Source organism: Acomys russatus, chromosome 31, assembly GCF_903995435.1.
Source record: "Acomys russatus chromosome 31, mAcoRus1.1, whole genome shotgun sequence".
In the NCBI taxonomy this organism is placed as follows: Eukaryota; Metazoa; Chordata; class Mammalia; order Rodentia; family Muridae; genus Acomys; species Acomys russatus.
Window position 1 is genome coordinate 1,406,441 of NC_067167.1, and position 23,401 is coordinate 1,429,841.

At 58.9% G+C, this 23,401-nt stretch overlaps 1 protein-coding gene across 2 annotated transcripts; it reads left to right on the plus strand.

Moving 5' to 3' along the window:
- Positions 1 to 41: 41 nt before the first annotated feature.
- Positions 42 to 22,085, plus strand: Apc2 (APC regulator of WNT signaling pathway 2). Of its 2 annotated transcripts, none has more exons than XM_051172908.1 (15): positions 42 to 150; positions 6,714 to 6,872; positions 7,127 to 7,217; positions 7,324 to 7,504; positions 9,451 to 9,559; positions 9,659 to 9,775; positions 9,945 to 10,022; positions 10,173 to 10,271; positions 10,401 to 10,788; positions 11,579 to 11,674; positions 11,849 to 11,988; positions 12,419 to 12,496; positions 12,596 to 12,712; positions 13,893 to 14,107; positions 16,495 to 22,085. In XM_051172908.1, exons 1-15 carry the CDS (start codon positions 97 to 99, stop codon positions 21,515 to 21,517), a joined length of 6,945 nt encoding a protein of 2,314 aa, XP_051028865.1. In that variant the 5' UTR covers positions 42 to 96; the 3' UTR covers positions 21,518 to 22,085. The 2 variants fall into 2 exon arrangements, with proteins under 2 accessions (XP_051028865.1, XP_051028866.1); XM_051172909.1 differs by having other exon boundaries at positions 9,662 to 9,775.
- Positions 22,086 to 23,401: the final 1,316 nt, after the last annotated feature.

The window sequence follows — 23,401 nt, forward strand, 5'->3', positions numbered from 1 at the left end:
CCCCGCCCCTGGCGGTGCGCAGGCGCAGTGCTCCTGCCCCCCCTCCATCCCTGCGGCCGAGGGCGGGGTGCGTGCTGTCCTGGCGGCCGAAGCTCCATGGGGCTTTTGGGTCTCCTAAGCCTCCTGCACTCAGCCTTCTTCGGGAACCAGGTAGGGCGTGGGGACCAGGTAGGGTACAGAGTCCTGGTCGCAGATGAGGGTGTCGAGACAACTAGGTGGGGTCTTGACTGTGGGAGCGACAGCCCCGGGGGACAGTAGAGGACACCCAGGCTGGAGCTAGCCGACTTGATGGGTCGGGGGTCTTTCTTAGTTGCTCTGGAGACAGTTGCCAAGGAAACTGCCTGAGCATGTGCATGGGGCTGGCCTCCCCTCCCCTGTGTTGCTGCGACCCCTCCTCGGTCCTGCGCAGGCGCAGGCCTTCCTTCTGCGAGCATCCTTCCGCAGGGAGACCCTCTCTCTCCTCTCCCGGAGACCGGAGACCAGCAGATTTGGGGACAGAGGGCTGCCACTCCAGCCAGTGCACAGACCACGCCCTGCATTTGCTAGGCCTCAGTTTCCCTGTGGACACTACTGAGCTAGGACCTGCCCGTTCAGTGTCCACTGACGACTGACATTCCTGAGTCTTGCGGCATTGCAGTTCCGCCATGGAAGAGGAAACTGAGGCTGGGGCACAGCAAAGCAGCCCCAAGGTCACATGACCGAGCCAAAGAAAAGCTTGTGTGCTGGGGGTTTCTGGAGAAGCTGCGTTGTGTCGTCAGCCTGCTCCTCTCTGGGGAAACTGAGGTCCAGCGGCTGCTAGCTCCCCCCCCCCCCATTAGGCTGTGCTCCGTCACCCAGCATGCAGCCATGTCCAAATGATGACCAGATGTGGTCATGCTGCTGCCTCTGCACTCACCTCACACCCAGCGACGCCCACTTCAGGGAGGGTGGCTGGTGGGACGCCTTCAGATTCTGGAGGTCCAGTGACCTCTGCGGGATCACAGATAGCGGTCCCAGGGTGCATAGCACCCATTAGGAAGAGCCTGGAGGACCCTGGAATTGGAGGCTGGGCACCTGCAGCATGTGCAGGGTGTCCCACGTCACTTGAAGGTCAGGCCTCCGGTACTTAGTGACAGGGGCATCTGTGGCTCATCCAGCAAGGAGGGAGAGAGAAGTGGGCAATGTTGTAAAGGATTGGGGCTAAGGGCATCTTGCCAAAGGGGCCCCCCATCGCCTTCCAGTGAGAGAAGGCAGGAGGAAAGCCCACTCTCCCCAGAGGCCTGACTGGGACTCAGGTGTAAATTGAAGCAGTGTGTTTCCTAGCTCAAGCCTCAGTTTCTCCGTGTGGGAGTGGCCAGTCTTCCCTGCCCTAGTCCAGCCCTTGCCAGAGAGGACCTAGCAAACTGTGGTGTTCAGGAGGGAACAGAATAGAAGGAACTTGGCCCTCCAGCCAAGCTAGACACAGAGGCCAGCCATAGTCACTCCCAAGGTCACAAAGGGAGGCCAAGGCAGAACTGAAGCCCAAAGGCTCTGAGTTCTGTCCCTGACCCAACCCCAACTCCAGCCCTGCTCAACTCTGACCTGAATATGAGGCTTTTCCCTGTGTTCCCAGCCTTGCTTGCCTGGGCTGAACCTCATGCCCCCCTCCCCCACCTCCACCCCACCCCACCACTGCCCTGCCCCGCCCCGCCCCACCCCGCCCCACCCCGCTACACTGCTGCACCGGATACCCACCATTCCTGATCAGACACAAGCTTCTAAAGCCGGGCGGTGGCGGCGCACGCCTTTAATCCCAGCACTCGGGAAGCAGAGGCAGGCGGATTGCTGTGAGTTCAAGGACAGCCTGGTCTACAAAGTGAGTCCAGGACATCCAGGGCTACACAGAGAGACCCTGTCTCGAAAAACCAAAACAAAAAAAAAACCACGAGCTTCTACCTCCATTCCAGGCGCGGTTCCCTCCTCTAGCACAGGCTGGTCTCAGACTCCCCGCAATCCTCCTGCCTCAGCTTCAGTGCTGGGGTGACACACATGAAGAACAGCCTTCCCCACCTCTAGCATGGGCCTCTCCGCCACCTCCTCCCTCCCCAGCAGCAGGGGCAGCCCTGTCTGCCGCTAGATGCCACAGAGCGACCGCCGGGAGGCTTCTGTTAGGGCAGCAGCAGGTGTAGGAAGGGCCTTGAATGGATGGAAGTCTTTAGGCCCTTGGTGCCTAGAAACACTTTGGGGTATGAGTGCACCCCCTTCCTGGCCTGGTGTCCTTGTGATGCCTTCACATCCACAGAGGGGCAGGAGCTCCATGGTTTTTCTGGGTCCCCAAATGGGATTTACCACAGTAGAGCACATAGCCACCTCTCCCAGCACTGACAACCTTTATGGGGTTTTTTTTTTTGGGGGGGGAGCAGGTTTTTTGTTTGTTTGGTTGGTTGGTTTTGGTTTTTCGAGACAGGGTTTCTCTGTGTAGCCTTGGCTGTCCTGGACTCACTTTGTAGACTAGGCTGGCCTCGAACTCACAGAGATCCGCCTGCCTCTGCCTCCCAAGTTCTGGGATTAAAGGTGTGCGCCACCACCACCTAGACTTGGGGGGCGGTTTTGGGACAGGGGTTTCTCTATGTAGCTTCGCTGTCCTGGAACTCGCTTTGTAGACCAGGCTGGCCTCAAACTCAGAAGGATATGCCCACATCTGCCCCTCTGGGTGCTGGGATTACAGGCGTGGGTCACCTTGTCCTGCAACCTTTATATCTTGTTTTTATTTCTTCTGAGTGGGGCTGGCCGCCATAGGGCTGCTCGGAAACTGTAGACCTGGGCTTCACGTGCACATGCACGCCTGTGTGCATACATGTGAGCAGGTGCAGGCAGTCACTGGAGGTGTGGGACCCCTGGAACTGCAGTTCCAGGCAGCTGTGAGCCACAGGACCTGGCTGTTGGGAACAGAACTTGTGTCCGATGGAAGGGCAGTATACACTCTTGAACCCTGAGCCATCTCTGCAGCCTCAGGCTTGTAGGTTATGCACTCAAGGGGATCCTTCAAAGACCCTTTGGACATCAGGGAGTCAGAGAGAGAGAGAGAGAGAGAGACAGACAGACAGACAGACAGACCAAAGGGGACACAGAGACAGAGGCGGACAGTGGTGGCGCACACATTTAATCCCAGCACTCGGGAGGCAGAGACAGGTGGATCTCTGGGTTCGAGGCCAGCCTGGTCTAACAAGCCCAGGACAGCCAGGGCTACAGAGAGAAACCCTGTCTCCAAAAACCAAAACCAAGAATAGAAAGAAACAGGGACAGAGAGACACAGAGAGGAACTGTCACCCAAAATGGCAGGCCCTGGCCCGGGATGCTCTGCAGCGGGAGTGGAGAAAGACTGGGAGGAGGTGCCTGCCCATCTCCCAACCTTCCGAGTCCCAGGTCACTCAGAACCTCTGGGGCTTTGCTTGTTCCCAGCATCTCCTGTCATGACACCTCCACACCCAGCCGGTGGGTTGAGCGGTCCCCTTTACCCAAGACTTTGGCGTAATATTTATCAATGTGATGTTTTGCATGGGACATTGGACCTGGGGCCTTTCCCAGGTAAGTGTTTTTGCCAATCCCAGTGTCCCTCCATCATCTTGAACCCTAGAGGCGGCCCTACGCCCCGCGGTCAGCACCGGTCCCCGCCCCGTCTAGCTATTGGCTGTCGCCATGGCACCAGCTCGTCTTCCCGCGCTGCCATTGGCCCAGGCACCTGCATCCCGCATCCCGCATCCTCCCCTGTTCGCTTGCGGTGGTCTCGCCCAGCGCCGGGAGCGGCAGCGCCGGCTGGCCAGGCCGGGATCCGGCTTTGTCCGTCCCAAACAACCCCCCTCTGCCTGTGCTGCTGAGACCCACGGAGACCCAGACACCCAGGTCTGGGTTGCAGGCCTAGCCAAGAGGAGGGAGGAAGCCTCACAGCTAGCCCAGATGCAAGTAAGCCATGCGTCTTCCCCTGGGCGGAGGGGCAGGGGCGCGCCCTGCCGCGCCCTGTCAGTATGGACTCAAAAGCAGAATAGGAGCTGAAGGGAAATTGAGTCTGGATGAAGCAGGCATCAGAGTTGCTGCGGCTAGTCCTACACACACACACACACACATACACACGCACGCACGCACGCACACACACGCAGGGCTCCCACACCGGATTCTTGGGAGATGATGCCTAAGAAATGGAGGACCGTCGGAGAACAGGATGCTGTGCGTCCCTGGGGAGTTGCTGTGTGTCTCTGGTCTGTCCTGTTTCCTCTCTGGAAAGGGAAGAGGATGCTGGGAGTTCAAAGATGAGCTCCTCTGGATGCTGGGCCTCCCTCCTCTGAATCACTCCCAGTAAACCCACATCCACTTACTGCCGTTTCCCTGTCAGTCATCTGCCCAGGTGGTCACTTGATGGAGCCTTGGGGTGACAGGAAGACAGGGGGGCTTTCTGAAGGAAGGGGTAGGGTGTTGTCGGGCCACAGGAGTAAGAAAAGGTGGCCTCGTGTGCAAAGCTGAGGGCAGGTTCATCTTCGTTTAGCTCCTATGGGGGTCAGGGTTTATCCCCAGGGCACTGGGAGCCATGGGTAGGGTCACAGCGCTAATAGGATGGAACCTTCTGAAGGGAGGACAGGAATTCAGTATGTAGCCAGCAGGAAGAGGCCAGGGGACCCGCCTGATGAGAGGGGTGTGGAGGCCTGGCGGGGGGGGGGGGGGGCGTCGGATTCAGATGCACCCAGCTTGGAGGGGTGGTAGTCCTGTGGGGTCCCAATAGCAAGCTACATTGAGGGGAACCATCATCACGTGTGGGCTGGGAGCGTCTGTGGAGTCGGGCATGAGGAGAAGTGTGTATCTCCTGGCCTCCATCTCTTTCTCCTGACGACATGGGTGCCTTCGGCTCCAATTAGGGGCTAACTTAGATATGAGCCCTGATAGGACACCCCCAATTTGACTTGGGTAGGATTAACATCGAGGTGAACCCACCTAGGAGCCTTGGGACCTCCCATTAGCCCTTGGGGCCACCAGGGGTGGAATTTTCCCACCTTCGGATGGACACACTGAGGCATGGAGAAAGGACCGGTCTGTTTTTCGTTTGTTTTCATTTTTTTGATCTTTTGAGACAAAGCCTTATGTAGCCCACGCTAGCCTTGAACTCACTATGTAGCCTAAGCTAGCCTTGAATTATTGATCATCTGCCTCCATCTCCTGAGTGCTGGCATGACAGGTGTGTGCCACCGTGCCAGGGTAACTCCCTGGACTTCTGGGCATCTTAGGGTCTGGATTCTGATTACATATGCCTTCCTCCCCCCCCCCCCCAACCTCCCATCAGCCCTGGGCCTCAGTTTCTCTCTCCTGGGAATAGCTGAGATTTAGGTCTTTAAAAAAAATTTTTTTTTATTAATTTATTCTTGTTACATCTCAATGGTTATCCCATCCCTTGTATCCTCCCATTCTTCCTCCCTCCCATTTTCCCCTTACTCCTCTCCCCTATGACTGTTCCTGAGGGGGACTTCCTCCCCCTGTATATGCTCATAGGGTATCTAGTCTCTTCTTGGTTTAGGTCTTTTGTAGAAAGAAGCCAGAAGGTTTGGCGAGGCCCACAGCAGGCGCTTTGAGAGGACAGGATGGAATGATGGGGGGCTGAGACCCCCCAGACGTTCGTTCGCTGCCTCCACTCATGTCCTGGGTGACATCAGGGTGGGCAGGGACTTTCCAGGGAAGGAGGAAAAAAAAAGGAGCATTAGATTATGTATGCTGGGGGGAGGGGACAAAGGAGCAGGTGTCACCTAAGCAGGGTGGGGGTGTGGTTGGTTTGGGATGAAGCCTCAAGGCTGGTAAGGAGAGGGGCTCCCAAGGAAGAGGAGGAGGAGGAGGCAGATGGGACGCAACGCTATTGGTGGACCTCAGACAAAGGCGGAGGGAGGGGGCTCCCACAGATGCTGGGGAACAAAGAAGGGGGCTGTGGAGGTTTCCGGATGGCCTTGGAGGGAGAGCCAAGCTGAGGGAGGACGCTGGACATGCGAGAAAAGACAGACAGAAGCACAAAGAGCTGGGCTGTGACTGGGGGGAGGGGGGGCGCCGGCGGGAGGGCACGGTATCCAGGCCAGAGGCTGCTGAGCCATGAACAGAGCTGCTGGGGGCCCCTGCATGAATGGAGGGACATGGGATCACAGGGGTCCAGGTCCAGGACTCGAACCCATAGGGGCATCCTGGTGAGTCCCCACCCCCACCCCCCACCCCTGCCTCCTGCCCATAGTTCTCTTAGCCAGGGCTCCTTGACTTTCACACTGCTCTGGGCCAGCTTGTGACCCACCCTCCCCCATATGTCTGCCAGCCTGGGAAATCTGTGCTTCAGCATGGGATCAGCTCCGTCCGTCTGTCTGTCTGTCTGTCTGTCTGCTGTCAGCTTCTCCTGTGTTAGTGTGTGAGCCCGGTGGCCTCCAGATGGCTCACCCACCTGCTGACTTAGACTGTCAGGGTGACAGATGTCTGTGTGTCCCTTTGGCTGTCAGTGCAGCTGTGTATGGGTGTGTCTGTCTGTCTGTCTGCCCATCAGCCTCGTGGGCATCAAACAGCCATGCAGGGCCTCCGAGTTTCTACTGCCCTCTTTCTCTATGTCAATCTCAAATGCAGGCTCCTGGGTGACTGCCCAGTACGCGCACCTAGGATTGGGGAGAGGACTGGGGCTGGGGGTGCAGGCCTCTCTGAAGGGGCACCGGCGACCAGCTCCCACTCTTGTGACCTCTTGGCCCCAGGCACTGCAGGATTTGAGGATGGCCAGCTCCGTGGCCTCCTACGAGCAGCTGGTGCGGCAGGTGGAGGCCTTGAAGGCCGAGAACACACACTTAAGGCAGGAGCTGACGGTCAACTCTACCCATCTATCCAAGCTGGAGACAGAGACATCTGGCATGAAGGTGAGGGTGGCGTGGGTCAGAGACACAGACCTTCGAGGCCAGCCTGGTCTACAGAGTGAGTTCCGGGATAGCCAGGGCTACACAGAGAAACCCTGTCTCAAAAAACAAAGAAACAAAAAACAAAACCAAACCAAACCAAACAAAAAAAGCACCGAGAAAGGGGTCCCCAGGGTACTAAGACTGCCAGGGTGACAGATGTCCCTGTGCCCAGGCCACCCTGATGTTCCCAGCTCTATTCCCCACCATGCCCGCAGGAGGTCCTGAAACATCTCCAGGGCAAGCTGGAGCAGGAGGCGCGAGTTCTGGTGTCCTCCGGGCAGACAGAAGTGTTGGAGCAACTGAAAGGTGAGTGACTTCGGAAATGCCCCATGGCCAGTAGGAATATAGCAAGAGCAGGCCTCCGAGTTTCACCAGTGACTCCCTCCCTCCCTCCCCCCCCCCCTCCCTCCAGCACTTCAGTCTGACGTCAACAGTCTCTACAACCTAAAGTTCCAACCCGCAGCCCTGGGCCCGGAGCCTGCGGCCCGGACCCCAGAGGGAAGCCCAGTGCACGGCTCTGGACCATCAAAGGACAGCTTCGGGGAGCTGAGTCGGGCCACCATCCGCCTGCTGGAAGAACTGGACCAGGAGCGGTGAGAGGGCTTGGGAAAGGGACCCGCCCCCAGGACCCCCTGCCCTCTGATTGGCTCGCTGGTGTGCGGCCACGCCCCCAAACCAGCCACACCCACCTCCAGGCTCTTCCGCTCCCATCTCCGCTGTACCCCTGTCGGGCTGAACCCTCGCTGGAAGACAGAGGATGTAGAGACATTCCAGGCAGCGGTGAACGCTCCTGGGAGAAGTGGTCCCCCCCGCCCCCCGTTTCCCCGGTCCGAGACATACAGGCGTCTTTAGGGACAGAGCCGCATCCAAAGTCAGGGCTCAGAATCAGGCCTAAAGCCAAAGATCCTCAAGGAGGCCTTTGTTGATGGAAGGACAGAAGCCCAAAAGTTCTGGGCTCAGGGCCAGTGGAGGGGGCAGCGCCAGAGGGGGCAACCCGGCTCAGCCCGTCTGGGTTGCGTGAGGTCAGCCTGATGGGTTATGGGCACACAACTTGATTGTAAGTTTGCTCCGCAGTGTGACTTCCTCCATAAAATGGGAAAAATTTTTTGTTCCTGTTGTTATTTCTTCTTCTTCTTCTTCTCCTCCTCCTCCTCCTGTCTGAACACATTTGTTTCTTTGGGGAGCACCACAGAAACATGTGTGGAAGTCAGAGGACACCACCAGGAAATCCGGGGGTGTCAAACTCAGATTGTCAGCCCTGCTGACCAGTGCCTCTACCCACTTTGTTTAACTTCCCAGGCCATTTAAACAAAACTCTTATATATTTATTTTTTTAACTTAAATTTTATTTTATGTGCATTGGTGTTTTACCTGCACGTATGTCTGTGTGAGGGTGTCCAATCTTGGAGTTACAGACAGTTGTGAGCTGCAATGTGGCTGCTGGGAATTGAACCCCGGGTCCTTTGGAAGAACAGCCAAGTGCCATCTGTGCCACTGAGCCATTTCTCCAGCCCCTAAACAAAAAATTTCAAGAAAGGGGTCTCAGCATTGAGTACTGACTGGATACGGTCGCCCTGTCTCAGCCTCCTCAGGGCCAGGGTGACAGGGTTAGGAAGAGGGACTTCTGGGCAGGACACACTGGAGATATAAACTGGGAGGTGAGAGGATGTTGGAGAGCTGAGGACCCCTCAAGGCTCTCGGGGCTTCCTAGAAATCCTTTTTCTTTCTTTCCTTTTCATTTGTTTATTTATCTATTTATTGGGACTATACTGCCTGGTCGTCCTGGAACTCACTCTGTAGACCAGGCTGGACTCAAACTCACAGCGATCCGCCTGCCTCTGCCTCCCGAGTGCTGGGATTAAAGGTGTGCGCCACCACTGCCCGGATATTTTATCTTTTTTTGAGACAAGGCTCTCGGGTAGCCTTCGGCTGTGCCATTTAGTCAAGGTTGGTCAAGATCCCTGAGTTCCCAAAGTGCTGAGGTGACAGGCACACAAGCCCATAGTTTTGCTGCTTTAGAATTTTTCAAATTATGGTGCTTGCCTTTACTCACAGCACTCGGGAGGCAGAGGCAGGCGGGATCTCTGTGAGTTCGAGGCCAGCCTGGTCTACAAAGCGAGTCCAGGACAGCCAGGGATACACAGAGAAACTTTTTCTCGAAAAAAAAGAATTTTTTTTCAAGTTACATCTGTATTTATTTGCGTGTGCTTGAGTGTGCGTGTAGGTCAGAGGGCTGCCTGCAGAAGTCACCTCCTTGCCCTCCATCACGTGGGTTCTGATGGAATTTGAGTCTTCAGACGTGGCCATGCGTGCCTTTGCCTGCAGAGCTATCTCGCTGAACCCTTGTTTTGAGACTGGGTTACACGCTGTGGTCACGGCTGGCCTCAAACTCCACGATCCTTCTGCCTCGGCCTCCCAAAGGGATTCACGTTTCTTCAGCCGCTCAGTTCCTCCTTGGGCCCACTTCAGAGCTGGGAGCAGGGGTGGGGTTCCTGCGAACGCCCCACGGATAAGGAGGCCTCCTGTACTCTTCCCTCAGATGCTTCCTGCTGAGCGAGATAGAGAAAGAGGAGAAAGAGAAGCTATGGTATTACTCTCAGCTCCAGGGCCTGTCCAAGCGCTTGGATGAGCTGCCACACGTGGACACGGTGAGCTCCCTGGGCGCATCTAGCGAAGGTGCGGGGGTGGGGTGCACTGAGGGGCCGGGCCGGGGCCAGGTGCGCCTCACTACAGCCCACTCCTCCCAGCAGTTCTCCATGCAGATGGATCTGATCCGGCAGCAGCTGGAGTTCGAGGCCCAGCACATCCGCTCGCTGATGGAGGAGCGCTTCGGCACCTCGGACGAGATGGTGCAACGTGCGCAGGTGCGGGGTGGGGCGGGGGTGCATCTGGGCGTGGAGGGTGCGCTGAAGGGGAGGAGTCAGCGGTCGAGCGGAGATTTAAGAGGTGGAGGCAGAGGTGGGAGGCGTCAAGGCGGGGAGGAGGCGGGGTCAGCCAAGCGAGCAGTTAGCCTCCCCCTTCTCCGTCCTTTAGATCCGCGCTTCGCGCCTGGAGCAGATTGACAAGGAGCTGTTGGAAGCCCAGGACCGGGTGCAGCAGACGGAACCCCAGGTACCAGGAGAAGCAGAGCTAGGGCCGAAGGGGTGATGCTTTCAACCCAGGGTCATTTCCCTATCCCGCACCCAGGAAGAGGTATGCAGCCTGCGCGCGCTGCACACTGAAGCCCCCCCCCCCCCCCCCGGCCTCATGCTCTTCCTGCAGGCTCTGCTGGCAGTGAAGCCTGTGCCAGTGGAGGAAGAGCAGGAGGCGGAAGTCCCCACGCACCCTGAGGATGGCACCCTTCAGCCTGGCAACAGCAAGGTAAGTAGGGAAAACCTGACGACGGACCGCCAGTGGCATAGGGTGAGGGTCCCCAAGCAACTCAGGTTGCTAGAGCTGATAGAACACAGGTCCCACTGTGAACCTGCCGTCACCCCTGTTCCTGTGCAGGTGGAGGTGGTATTCTGGCTTCTATCCATGTTGGCAACACGCGACCAGGAAGATACTGCACGCACGCTGTTGGCCATGTCCAGCTCGCCAGAGAGCTGCGTAGCCATGCGCCGCTCCGGCTGTCTGCCACTGCTGCTCCAGATCCTTCATGGCACTGAGTCCGGGGTTGGGGGCCGCACGGGGACCCCCGGGGCGCCCGGTGCCAAAGATGCACGCATGCGTGCCAACGCCGCCCTGCATAACATCGTTTTCTCCCAGCCGGATCAGGGCCTGGCACGCAAGGAGATGCGTGTGCTGCACGTGCTGGAGCAGATCCGAGCCTACTGCGAGACTTGCTGGGACTGGCTTCAGGCGCGGGACAGCGGGACAGAGAGTGGTACCGGAGGCAGTGAGTGTGCAGCAACCACCGGGCCTGGGATAGATAGGCTTGGGGTAGGGAGCGATCAGAGCCTTACGCTTTCCTGCTGTGTCCAGCTGAAAGCAAGGCATCTTAAAGCCGCCAGGCAAAGGAAGGAACAAGTCTGTCTACCCCCTAACCACGCCCCAGCCCCTCATTGGGAGATTCTAGGCAGGAGCTCCACCCCTGACCACGCCCCCAGCCCCTCACTGGGGGATTCTAGATAGGAGCTCCACCTCGACCACGCCCCCAGCTCCTCACTGGGGGATTCTTGGGCGGGGCTCCACCCCTTGACCACGCCCCCAGCCCCTCGCTATGGGATTCTAGTTGAGGCCTATATCGCTGAGGCAGGTCACCGGTTTTTTTTGTTTTTTGTTTTTTGAGACAGGGTTTCTCTGTGTAGCCCTGGATGTCCTGGACTCACTTTGTAGACCAGGCTGGCCTCGAACTCACAGAGATCCGCCTGCTTCTGCCTCCCGAGTGCTGGGATCAAAGGCGTGAGCCACCATGCCCGGCTCACACCGGTCCTCTTTTTCTCACTAATTTATCCAGGCTGGCCTTGAACTTGTGATCCTCCTGCTTTAGTCTAGGGGCTCTAAGGTTACAGGACTGGGTCACTAGCACAGGGGCAGGTTCCAGGTACCTATCTCTGCTATGCAGGTACGTGAGCAGCAACAGCTCTGCTGCCTTGAGAGGAAGGAGGCCGTCAGTCAGGGGCAGGGCAGGAGAGAGTGTGGGTTTCCCTCTAGGAGGGAGAATCTAACTTCACCCCTACCCACAGCCCCGGTCCCCATCGAGCCTCAGATCTGCCAGGCTACCTGTGCGGTGATGAAACTGTCCTTTGACGAGGAATACCGGCGGGCTATGAATGAGCTGGGTGAGTGGCTGACCCCTCCAGGCGCCACCGTACAGAGCGTGGGCTGGGCCGTGTGCGCTTGGGCCTGTCTAAGAACTGGGAAGGCGGGTACTCGGAAGTGGGGTGGGGAGCCTGGCCCCCGCTGGCTGGCCTTGGCCTCTCTGTGTCACCCCACTTTCCTTCCCGCACCTCTAGGGGGGCTGCAGGCCGTGGCAGAGCTTTTGCAGGTGGACTACGAGATGCACAAGATGACCTGGGATCCGCTCAACCTTGCCCTGCGCCGCTACGCCGGCATGACCCTCACCAACCTCACCTTTGGAGACGTCGCCAACAAGGTTCCCAGGGGGTGGGAGAAGGGTGGGCGGGGTTCAGGTACCATCTTGAGACTTTCCCATCTGAGCTCAGCCCGGATGTGGTCCTAAGAGGTGGACACAGTCATCTCCACAATGCAGATGGTTAGAGAGGCAGAGCCGGGCCTGGAGAGGGCAGAGGCTCGGTGGCGTCACACCACACTGGCTTCCTTATGCACACACACACCCCGCGCCCCCGCACGTGCACTCTCCCACAGACAACCCTCTCCACAGCTGTGGCCTCCTGGCTGGCACAGTCCAGATGCCTCTACCTGTCTGAGACCCACGTTCCTCAGCTGGCCAGTGGGGTGAAGAGAGAGAAAGGGCAGGGCATTCCCCTCCTCCAGCCCCCGCCCCGCGACTCCTTCTTACTGCTGTGTCCTCAGCCTCAGTTGTTCCATGTTAATCCCAACAGGCCACACTGTGTGCCCGCCGAGGCTGTATGGAAGCCATCGTGGCCCAGCTGGCCTCGGAGAGTGAGGAGCTGCATCAGGTACCCAGGGAGGGTGGGAGGAAGGTGACCCCTTTGGAACCCGGGCTCTGGGTCCACTGAGGCTGCCCCTTCCACCCCACCCCCCACCTCCCTGGCCAGGTGGTGTCCAGCATTTTGCGTAACCTGTCCTGGAGGGCCGACATCAACAGCAAGAAGGTGCTGCGGGAGGTCGGGAGTATGACCGCCTTGATGGAGTGCGTGCTGCGGGCCTCCAAGGTGAGCGCTGGTGCCAGGGCGGCCTTTGCTACGTTGTGGATTCCCCTCTTTCCCACTCTTTTATTTTATTTTTTTAAAAAGATTTTTACTTACATGCTGGGCGTGGTGGCGCACGCCTTTAATCCCAGCACTCAGGAGGCAGAGGCAGGCAGATCTCTGTGAGTTCGAGGCCAGCCTGGTCTACAAAGTGAGTCCAGGACAGCCAAGGCTACACAGAGAGACCCTGTCTCGAAAAGCCAAAAAGAAAAAAAAGATTTTTACTTATTATGTATGTAGTGCTCTGTCTACATGCCAGAAGAGGGCATCAGATCACATTATAGATGGTTGTGAGCCACCATGTGGTTGCTGGGAATTGAACTCAGGACCTCTGGAAGAGCAGACAGTGCTCTTAACCTCTGAGCCATCTCTCCAGCCAGTTGTTTTTGTTTTGTTTGTTTGTTTTAAGAAACCAAAACTCAGCTGGGCGTGGTGGCACACACACCTTTAATCCCAGCACTTGGGAGGCAGAGGCAGGTGGATCACTGTAAGTTCGAGGCCAGGCTGGTCTACAAAGGGAGTCTACATAGGACAGGCCACATAGAGAAACCCTGTCTTGAAAAACACAAAGAACAAAAGAAAACAAAACCCCCTAATTCCAGAATTCTCAAAAAAGTCACTGCAGGGTGGCATGGGATTGGGGGTGTCAGACGTAGCCACCACAGGCTCAGAGCCGGCACATGCTGGGGCCGGTGAAGAATGCCCTGTCTCTGGGGAAAAATAAAATAAACTGGATGCCTGAGCCTACAGCTCTGAGCCCTCCAACCCTAAACACCTAAACAGGATGGAAGCTGTGGCCTTCACGTGCTATGTGGAGACCTTCCTGCCAAGCCCCGCCCAGCCCTTCACCAGGGGGCGGGGTTTCCAGGCCGCTCTTCTACCATAGAGCTACGCGTGTAGCATTCCATGTATAGTATATTACAAATATTCCAGGCTGGCGTGGGATTTGCAGTCCTCCGGCATCAGCCTCTTGAGTGCAGGGCTGCCATCCTGTGCAGCCACAGTGGAGGAGCCTTGAGTGGCCACCCCTCACGCTGCCCACTCCCCCCACACCCTCTCATGCTGACCATCCCCCACATGCCCCCTCACGCTGCCCATCCCCCCACACGCCCCCTCATGCTGACCATACCCCTCTCCACCCTAGGAGTCCACCCTAAAGAGTGTGCTCAGCGCGCTGTGGAACCTGTCTGCGCACAGCACAGAGAACAAGGCAGCTATCTGCCAGGTGGACGGCGCCCTGGGCTTCCTGGTGAGCACCCTCACCTACCGCTGCCAAGGGAACTCCCTGGCGGTCATCGAGAGCGGCGGCGGCATCCTGCGCAACGTGTCAAGCCTCATTGCCACTCGAGAGGACTACAGGTCAGCTCCTGGCTCTGCATGCCTGGCTGGGGGAGGGCAGCACTGGGGGAGGGCAGCGCACCTGCTTCACGTCGCTCTGTCCTCCCTAGTTCTGAGAGCCCGGTTGTTCTATTAGATGTAATACAGTGTAATCGTTAGGAGTCTAATGCTGCGATGAACACCACGGCCAGAGCAACGTGAAGAGGGGAAGGCTTATTTGGCTTTCATGTCCACAATCCTGTCCATCCTGTCCACCCTTGAGGGAAGCCAGGGCAGGCTCTGAGGGCAGGAACCACATAGGGGAAGTCCGACACCTCTGCTTTCAGAGTGCTGGGATTAAAGGCACATGCCACCATTGCTAGGCCTCCTCCTCAGCCCCTTCAGCCGCCTCTGCCTCCTCTTCTTCAAGATTTTATTTATTGTCGGGCGGTGGTGGTGCACGCCTTTAATCCCAGCACTCGGGAGGCAGAGGCAGGTGGATCTCTGTGAGTTCGAGGCCAGCCTGGTCTACAAAGTGAGTTCCGGACAGCCAAGGCTACACAGAGAAACCCTGCCTCGAAAAACCAAAAAAAAAAAAAAAAAAAAAAAAAGATTTTATTTTATGTATGAGTTCTCTATCTGCTTGTACACCTGCAGGCCAGAAGAGGGCACCAGATCTCATTATAGATGGTTGTGAGCCACCATGTGGGTGCTGGGAACTGAACAGGACCTCTGGAAGAGCAGCCAGTGCCCTTAACCTCTGAGCCATCTCTCCAGCCCCCTAGACCACTTCTTACATTCATTGGTATTGTGGGGCTGGAGAGACAGCTCCATGGCTGGAGCACTGGCTCTTCCAAGGGATCCTGTGTCCTCTTCTGGCTTCTGTGGGCACCAGGCACACGTGCAGTGCACAGACAAACATGCATACATACACATAGAATGACATACACCATGTTGGTAAATAGCAGTCATAATAGTGCGGGCGCGGCCGGGCATGCTCACCTCAGTACCTGGAGCGCGAGGAGGAAGCCCTGCATCTGTGAGGCCAGCCTGGCGTCTACAGCGAGCCACTCCAGTCAGGGATATCACATGAGAGCTTTTCTTTAAAAAAAAAAAAAAAAGGTGGGAGGTGCTTCTCAGAAAAGAGTGCGTATGTACTGCTCTTACTGAGAACCTGGGTTGAGTTTCCAGCACTCAGGGCAGGTGGCTCACAGTAACAGGTACCCCCAGTCCCAGGGCATCTGATGCCCTCTTCTGGCATTGGTGGGCACTGCACACACGAGGTGTGAGTATATGAACAGAAGGCAAAACACACACACACATGAAATAAAATAGTAATAATTTAAAATTTAAGTCTTAGCTGGGTGTGTTGGCCCACGCCTTTAATCCCAGCACCCGGGGGGGGGGGGCAGACACAGGTGGACCTTTTGTGAATTTGAGGCCAGCTTGTTCTACAAAGCCAGTTCAGGATAGCCAGGGCTAAAACAGAGATGTCCTGTGTCAAAAAACCAAAATAATAATAATCATCAGTGGGGGCGCATGTCTATCATCCCAGCACTCAGGAGGCAGAGGTAGGCAGATCTTTGAGTTTGAGGCCAGACTACAAAACAAGCCCAGGACAGCCAGAGCTACACAGAGAAACCCGTTTTTTTTTTTTTTTGTTTGTTTTTTTTGCGACTGAGTTTGTCTATGTAGCCTTGGCTGTCCTGGACTGGCTTTGTAGACCAGGCTGGCCTCGAACTCACAGCGATCCGCCTGCCTCTGCCTCCCGAGTGCTGGGATTAAAGGCGTGCACCACCACGCCCGTCCCCCCCACCCCCCGCCCCCCCCCCAAAAAAAACTCTTAAAAGCAAAGAAGCTAAATTAAAAACCCAGGTATGTAGGTACAATGCACACACCTACGAGCTTGGCTCAGGGAGCTAAATCCAAGGCCGCCTTCAGCTGGCTATGGCTTCCTCAGAGCTGCCTCCTCAAAACAAAACCAAAAACCAAACAGCTGGGGCGAGCCGTGCAGTGCCGGGTGGGTACGCTCTATACTATGGTTACTTCATTTTTCTTAAATTCAAAGCTATAGTGGGTCTGATGTGGTGGGCGTGGCTAAGCTTCGCAGTGACTAGCAAGCTGGGGTACCTCAGCAGCGGGCAAGGTGGGGGTGGGCGTGGCTAAGCCTAGCAAGCCGGGGTGGACCTGACTGACTTGGCTAAGGGCTCAGCAAGGTAGAAGTGGGTGCAGAGGAGCTGGGAGTGTGGTGGTCCCCAAGGTGGGCATGGCTGAGCTGGGCCTGCGCTGAGGACCTCGGGAAGGAACTCTTCCTGTAGCGGATATGGCCTGAAGGGCAGCACGGCCCAACTGGCAGTGTGGTGTAGGTGGTGAGCCCCACAGGGCTGGGGTATCCAAGTCCACCTTCCTTTTTCTCTGGGTTCCCTCAGGCAGGTGCTACGAGACCACAACTGCCTACAGACCCTGCTGCAGCACCTCACGTCCCACAGCCTGACCATCGTGAGCAACGCCTGCGGCACACTCTGGAACCTGTCGGCCCGCAGCCCCCGAGACCAGGAACTGCTGTGGGACCTGGGGGCTGTGGGCATGCTGCGCAACCTCGTCCACTCCAAACACAAGATGATCGCCATGGGCAGTGCTGCCGCCCTGCGGAACCTGCTAGCTCACCGGCCTGCTAAGTACCAGGCAGCCGCCACGGCCGTCTCCCCTGGCACCTGCGTGCCCAGTCTGTACGTCCGCAAGCAGAGGGCCCTGGAAGCTGAGTTGGACACCCGGCATCTGGCGCATGCGCTTGGCCACCTGGAGAAACAGGGTCTGCCCGAGGCAGAGACCACCTCAAAGAAGCCCCTGCCACCCCTCCGCCACCTGGACGGGCTGGTGCAGGACTACGCCTCTGACTCTGGCTGTTTTGACGATGATGACGCACCATCCCTGGCTGCTGTGGCCACCACAGCTGAGCCCGCCAGCCCAGCAGTGCTATCTATGTTTCTTGGCGGTCCCTTCCTTCAGGGCCAGGCACTGGCGCGCACCCCACCTGCCCGCCAGGGTGGCCTGGAGGCTGAGAAGGAGACTGGCGGGGAAGCGGCTGTGGCTGCCAAGGCTAAGGCCAAGCTGGCGTTAGCTGTGGCTCGGATCGATCGACTGGTGGAGGACATCTCTGCTCTTCACACCTCATCGGATGACAGCTTCAGCCTCAGCTCGGGGGACCCCGGGCAGGAGGCGCCAAGGGAGGGCCGTGCCCAGTCTTGTTCTCCATGCCGGGGCACCGAGGGTGGGCGGCGTGAGGCTGGCAGCCGGGCGCACCCGCTGCTGAGGCTCAAGGCGGCCCATACTAGTCTCTCTAATGATAGCCTGAACAGTGGTAGCACAAGCGATGGCTATTGTCCCCGAGAACACATGCGGCCCTGCCCACTGGCTGCGTTGGTGGAGCACCGTGATGACCCTATGCGTGGGCAGACTCGGCCTAGCAGGCTGGACCTGGATCTTCCCAGCCGGGCCGAGCTGCCCGCCCGGGATACGGCAGCCGCTGATGCCCGAGTGCGCACCATCAAGCTCTCCCCAACCTATCAGCACGTGCCACTGCTCGATGGTGCTGCTGGGGCGGGTGTTAGACCCCTCGCTGGACCGGGAGCCTCACCGGGGGCTCGGAAACAGGCGTGGCTACCTGCAGATAACCTGAGCAAAGTCCCTGAGAAGCTGGTGGCCTCCCCGCTGCCCGTGGCAAGCAAGGTGCTGCAGAAGCTGGTGGCACAGGAGGGGCCACTGTCCCTCTCCCGATGTAGCTCTTTGTCCTCTCTGTCTTCCACTGGCCAAGCTGGCCCAAGCCAGGCCGGGAACCTTGACGACAGTGACTCATCTCTGGAAGGGCTTGAGGAGGCTGGTCCGGGTGACGCCGAGCTGGAGGGGGTGTGGCCAGCATCAGGCTCCACCTCTCTGCCTGTGTCCATCCCAGCCCCCTGCAGGGGGCGCAGTCGAGGCCTTGGGGTTGAGGATGCGACACCATCCAGCTCATCCGAGAACTGTGTCCAAGAGACCCCTTTAGTCCTGAGCCGCTGTAGTTCTGTGAGCTCCCTGGGCAGCTTCGAGAGCCGCTCCATTGCCAGCTCCATCCCCAGTGACCCGTGCAGTGGGCTGGGCAGTGGCACAGTGAGTCCTAGCGAGCTGCCCGACAGCCCGGGACAGACGATGCCACCGAGCCGCAGCAAGACGCCGCCGGCGCCTCCCGGCCAGCCTGAGACCAGCCAGTTCAGCCTGCAGTGGGAAAGCTACGTCAAGCGCTTCCTAGACATCGCCGATTGTCGGGAGAGATGCCAGCCGCCCTCAGAGCTGGATGCGGGCAGCGTGCGCTTCACCGTGGAGAAGCCGGATGAGAACTTCTCCTGCGCGTCCAGTCTCAGCGCGCTGGCCCTGCACGAGCTGTACGTCCAGCAGGATGTGGAGCTGCGCCTGAGGCCACAAGCCTGCCCAGAACGTGCAGTGGGTGGCGGCGGCCACCGTCGGAGGGACGAGGCTGCGGGCCGCCTGGATGGCCCAGCACCTGCTGGTTCTCGGGCTCGGTCGGCGGCTGATAAAGAGCTGGAAGCGCTGCGTGAGTGTTTGGGGGCGGCCATGCCCGCCCGGCTCCACAAGGTGGCCTCCGCCTTGGTGCCTGGCCGCCGAGCCCTGCCGGTCCCGGTGTACATGTTAGTCCCCGCCCCGGCTCGGGATGATGACTCTGGCACTGACTCTGCGGAGGGCACGCCGGTCAACTTTTCCAGTGCTGCCTCGCTCAGCGATGAGACCTTACAGGGACCCTCCCGGGACAAGCCGGGAGGGCCTGGAGACAGGCAGAAACCCACTGGCCGAGCCGCCCCTGCCAAGCAGACCCGTGGGCACCGACCCAAGGCAACAGGCGCTGGTAAGAGCACAGAGGCCGCCCGAGGAGTCAGCAGGAACCGGGCGGGGTTGGAACTACCCCTCAGCCGGCCCCAGAGTGCTCGGTCTAACAAGGATGGCCCGTGCCAGACCCGGACCCGAGGGGATGGCGCTCTGCAGTCGCTGTGCCTCACAACGCCCACAGAGGAAGCTGTGTACTGCTTCTATGACTCTGAGGAAGAGCCACCAGCCACCGCACCGCCACCTCGGCGGGCGTCCGCCATCCCTCGGGCTCTGAAGCGGGAGAAACCCACAGGCAGCAAGGAGACCCCATCCAGGGCGGCACAGCCTGCCGCACCACCTGTGAGGGCCCCGCCCAGACTGATTGTGGACGAGACCCCACCCTGCTATTCCCTGACTTCCTCAGCTAGTTCCCTCAGCGAGCCAGAGGCCTCTGAACAGCCAGCCAGCCATCTTAAAGGAGGCCGGGAGCAGGCAACAAGGAAGGACCCCGGCCCGGGCAGTAAACGGGACAGCTCTCCTAGCCCAAGGGCTGAGGAGGAATTACTCCAGCGGTGTATTAGCTTAGCCCTGCCCAGGCGCCGGACCCAGGCACCCAGCTCAAGGCGTCGCAAACCCAGGGGTGCTCGGTCTGATGTGAGGCCCACTGAGATACCCCGGAAATGCCGTGATGAGGTGCCCGGCTCTGATCCCGCTTCCGACTTAGACAGTGTCGAGTGGCAGGCCATCCAAGAGGGTGCGAACTCCATCGTCACGTGGCTGCACCAGGCAGCGGCCAAGGCCAGCCTAGAGGCCTCTTCGGAATCTGATTCCCTCTTGTCTTTGCGGTCAGGGCTGTCTGCAAGCTCCACTCTGCAGCCCTCCAAGCCTAGGAAAGGGCGAAAGCCTGGGGCCGAGGCTAAGAGTGCTTGGCATCCAGAGAAACGCGCCACAGCTTCCACCAAGGTCAGTGGGAGTACCCGGTTTCCTAGTGGTCCTGAGAAGGCAAAGGGTACCCAGAAAATGGTGACAGGGGAGCCAACCATACTCAGGGGACGGACGGTGATCTACACTGCTAGCCCAGCCTCCCGGGCTCAGTCCAAAGGAGTTTCTGGACCCTGTACCGCACCTAAGAAGACAGGGAGATCTGGGACCACTCAGCCAGAAACTGTCACCAAGGCCCCCAGCCCGGGGCAACAGCGTTCACGGAGCCTCCACCGACCAGGCAAGATCTCCGAACTGGCAGCTTTGAGCCATCCACCCAGGAGTGCCACCCCTCCGGCCCGCTTAGCCAAGACTCCATCCTCAAGCTCTTCACAGACCTCGCCAGCGTCCCAGCCTCTGCCCAGGCGGTCCCCTCTGGCAACTCCAACCGTTGCACCTCTGCCTGGCCCTGGAGGGTCCCCGGTGCCCAAGTCACCGGCCCGAGCCCTTCTGGCTAAGCAACACAAGACCCAGAAGTCACCGGTTCGGATCCCGTTCATGCAAAGGCCAGCCAGGCGAGGGCCACCACCACTAGCGGCATCATCCCCAGAGCCTGGCCCCAGGGGCCGGACTGGGACTGATGGGGCTCCTGGGGTGCGCAGCAGCCGGCTGGGCCTAGTGCGCATGGCGTCAGCCCGCTCGAGCGGCAGTGAGTCCTCGGAGCGCTCAGGCTTCCGTAGGCAGCTCACCTTTATCAAGGAATCTCCAGGGCTCCTCCGTCGCCGCAGATCTGAGCTGTCCTCTGCGGACTCCGCGGTCCCCGCCTCCCAGGCCGCTTCGCCCCGTCGTGGACGGCCTGCACTCCCCGCCGTCTTCCTCTGCTCCTCTCGCTGTGATGAGTTGCGGGCATCTCCACGGCAGCCCCTCGCATCGCAGAGGTCCCCACAGGCCAAGCCAGGTCTCGCCCCACGTGTACCCAGGCGCACCAGCTCTGAGAGCCCCTCACGCTTGCCGATGCCGGCGACCCCGGGGCGGCCTGAAACAGTCAAGCGGTACGCATCCCTGCCACACATTAGTGTGGCACACAGGCCAGATAGCACCGCCTCTGTTCCCACCTCTCAGGCTAATGCCACTCGCCGGGGAAGTGATGGCGAGCCCGGGCCCCTGCCTAGGGTCGCTGCGCCGGGTACCACGTGGCGCCGTATCAAAGACGAAGATGTCCCCCATATCCTGCGCAGCACACTGCCTGCCACTGCCCTGCCTCTCAGGGGCCCATCACCCGAAGACAGCCCTGCTGGGACTCCACAACGCAAGACCAGTGATGCCGTGGTACAGACAGAGGACATGGCCACCTCTAAGACCAACTCCAGCACGTCACCCAGCCTGGAGAGCAGGGATCCCCCACAGGCCCCGGCTGGCGGCCCTGTTGCTCCCCTGGGCAGTGACGTGGATGGACCAGTCCTCACCAAGCCACCTGCCTCAGCACCCTTCAGCCATGAGGGCCTGAGTGTTGTTGTGGGGGCCTTCCCCACCAGCAGGCATGGCTCCCCCAGCAGGGCTGCACGGGTTCCCCCTTTCAACTATGTGCCCAGCCCTATGGCAGTGGCTACAACGGCCAGTGACTCTGCTGTGGAGAAAGCCCCTGTCACCTCTCCAGCCAGCCTCCTGGAGTAGCGGGTGTGGGCCGGAACATTCTCTCCTTGCCCTATGGCCCAGGCTGGTTGCCCTGTGGGCCTGCTCTCTTCATGCTGAGTAGGCGCACCTCCGCCCTCAGAGCCCGTTGACGCTCACATCTCCGTACCTTAGAGCCAGCCCTTGCTTCTGTGCCCAGGGCTCCAGGGAACCGGCTACAGACTTGACCGCAGGGCACACACGGCGCCATTTTTCTGGGATTGGCCTGGGATGGGAGGGGGTGGACAGCCAAGTACTGAGGGCCACTAGCTCTGGGCCCCATGCAGGACCTGCCCTGGGCTGCACCCAGTGGGAGGGTGCACATGGCCTCTAGGGAGATGACTGAGGTGGGGACGGGCTGGAGGCGGGGCATTGAGGCTCCGCCTGGCAGCTGGGACTGTCTCAGCCCTTCATGGAGGAAGCCTGTAATTAGTGCTGCGGTAATTGGTTAATGAGGACTCTGCCAGGCATGTTTGCCTTCTCTGAGGCAGCTGAGGAGCGCTGGGTGAGAGTTTGCAGCCAAGCTGCTCATGGAGCGTCCGTCATGGCCACTGAGAGATCACCAAGCCTGAGCAACATTCTTGGCGCGGACACTGTGGAGCGGCTGACCCTGTCCCTTCACTACCTGATGGAAGGGACTCTAATTCTGACAAGCTGGCTGCTGGCTGGATAGGTTCTGGGGGGCTGACAGGAGTCAGGAAGAGCAGGCCCAGGCAGCCGGCAGCCGTGGGGAGGAGGCAAGCCCACCCTTGGGAACCTGGTCCTTCCCACCCACCGTCTTGCCTGTTTTATAATGCCACAGGTGTCAGGACTCAGGGCAGATCCTCAGCCGCAGCCTGGAATCCAAGGGTGGGACTTGACAAGGTGGGAAGCCTGGGACCGTTACGGAGGGCAGACATCAAGGGCGAGAGTGGGACAATGACCCAAGGTAGCAGCCAGGCCTTCGAGGACCTGGGCATTGGGTGTGTGCCCATCCCAGGACCTGGGGGTAGAGTGAGGGTTCAGCTCAGCAGTCTTCCTACAAAGAGAGCCAGCAACCTTTCTCCTGTAGGACTGCTCTTCGCAAGAGGACCTGTAGCCACGGCCACCTGCGGGAGTTGTTCCCAGAGGCGGGGGGAGGGGGCCTCAAGCCTCCATTCTGAGATGAGAGAACTGGTTTTGAGAACTAGGTAGGAGGCCTTGGAAGAGACCACGGACGCTGCTGCCCTTTCCCGCCAGCCATTTTTATGGCAGGGAGCTGACAGACCCCAGGTTGCCATCATGCAGGGCAAGCTGACGACCAGGGGATGCCCGGGATGACCCTCCAGTTCTCTGCAGCCACACCTATTGAGATTATCCGCCCAGTGCTCTGAAATCCCGCATAGTCCGAGGGATACCCACTGCTTTCTTTGTCCGCTCCTAACTGTTGGGGGACAGTGTCACCACAGGAACTTCTGGCACCAAGTGTTTGGTCCCAGGACCTCACCTGCTAGACACGGCAGACACAGCATGCTGGCCTGTGGGTGACTGGCAGGGAGGGGACAAGGAAGCTCCTTTTCAGAACACAGCAAAGTGGTTCTGGGACCCCAGGTCATACCCACCACGCACCCCAGGATGTCCCCGTGCTAGGGACATGGTGGTGGATGGATTTCCAGCTGGGGTTGGAGGGGTGAACTGCATCTTTCTAGACTGAACCTGTATACCATGCACTGTGAAACCCCAGGTGGTACGCTGCTGTTCTGTGTCTTGGATTTCCCCACATGGGCCGTGGGGAGGACTGGGAGTGAAGCAGAGCTGTCTGCGCTTTGGTGCCAGTGTGCAAGGACCATCACTCTCTCAGCCACCTCCTCCAGCAGCTATGTTTGCCTTTACCCCACACGGTAGGGAACACAAGACACAGAGCAACCT

Excerpts from the sequence above, each read along its gene's own strand:
- Apc2 (XM_051172908.1), top strand. The coding sequence starts at position 97 with ATGGGGCTTTTGGGTCTCCTAAGCCTCCTGCACTCAGCCTTCTTCGGG. Across the intron at positions 7,218-7,323 it reads AGTGTTGGAGCAACTGAAAG|CACTTCAGTCTGACGTCAAC; the intron begins GTGAGTGACTTC and ends CCCTCCCTCCAG. Across the intron at positions 9,776-9,944 it reads AGATGGTGCAACGTGCGCAG|ATCCGCGCTTCGCGCCTGGA; the intron begins GTGCGGGGTGGG and ends TCCGTCCTTTAG.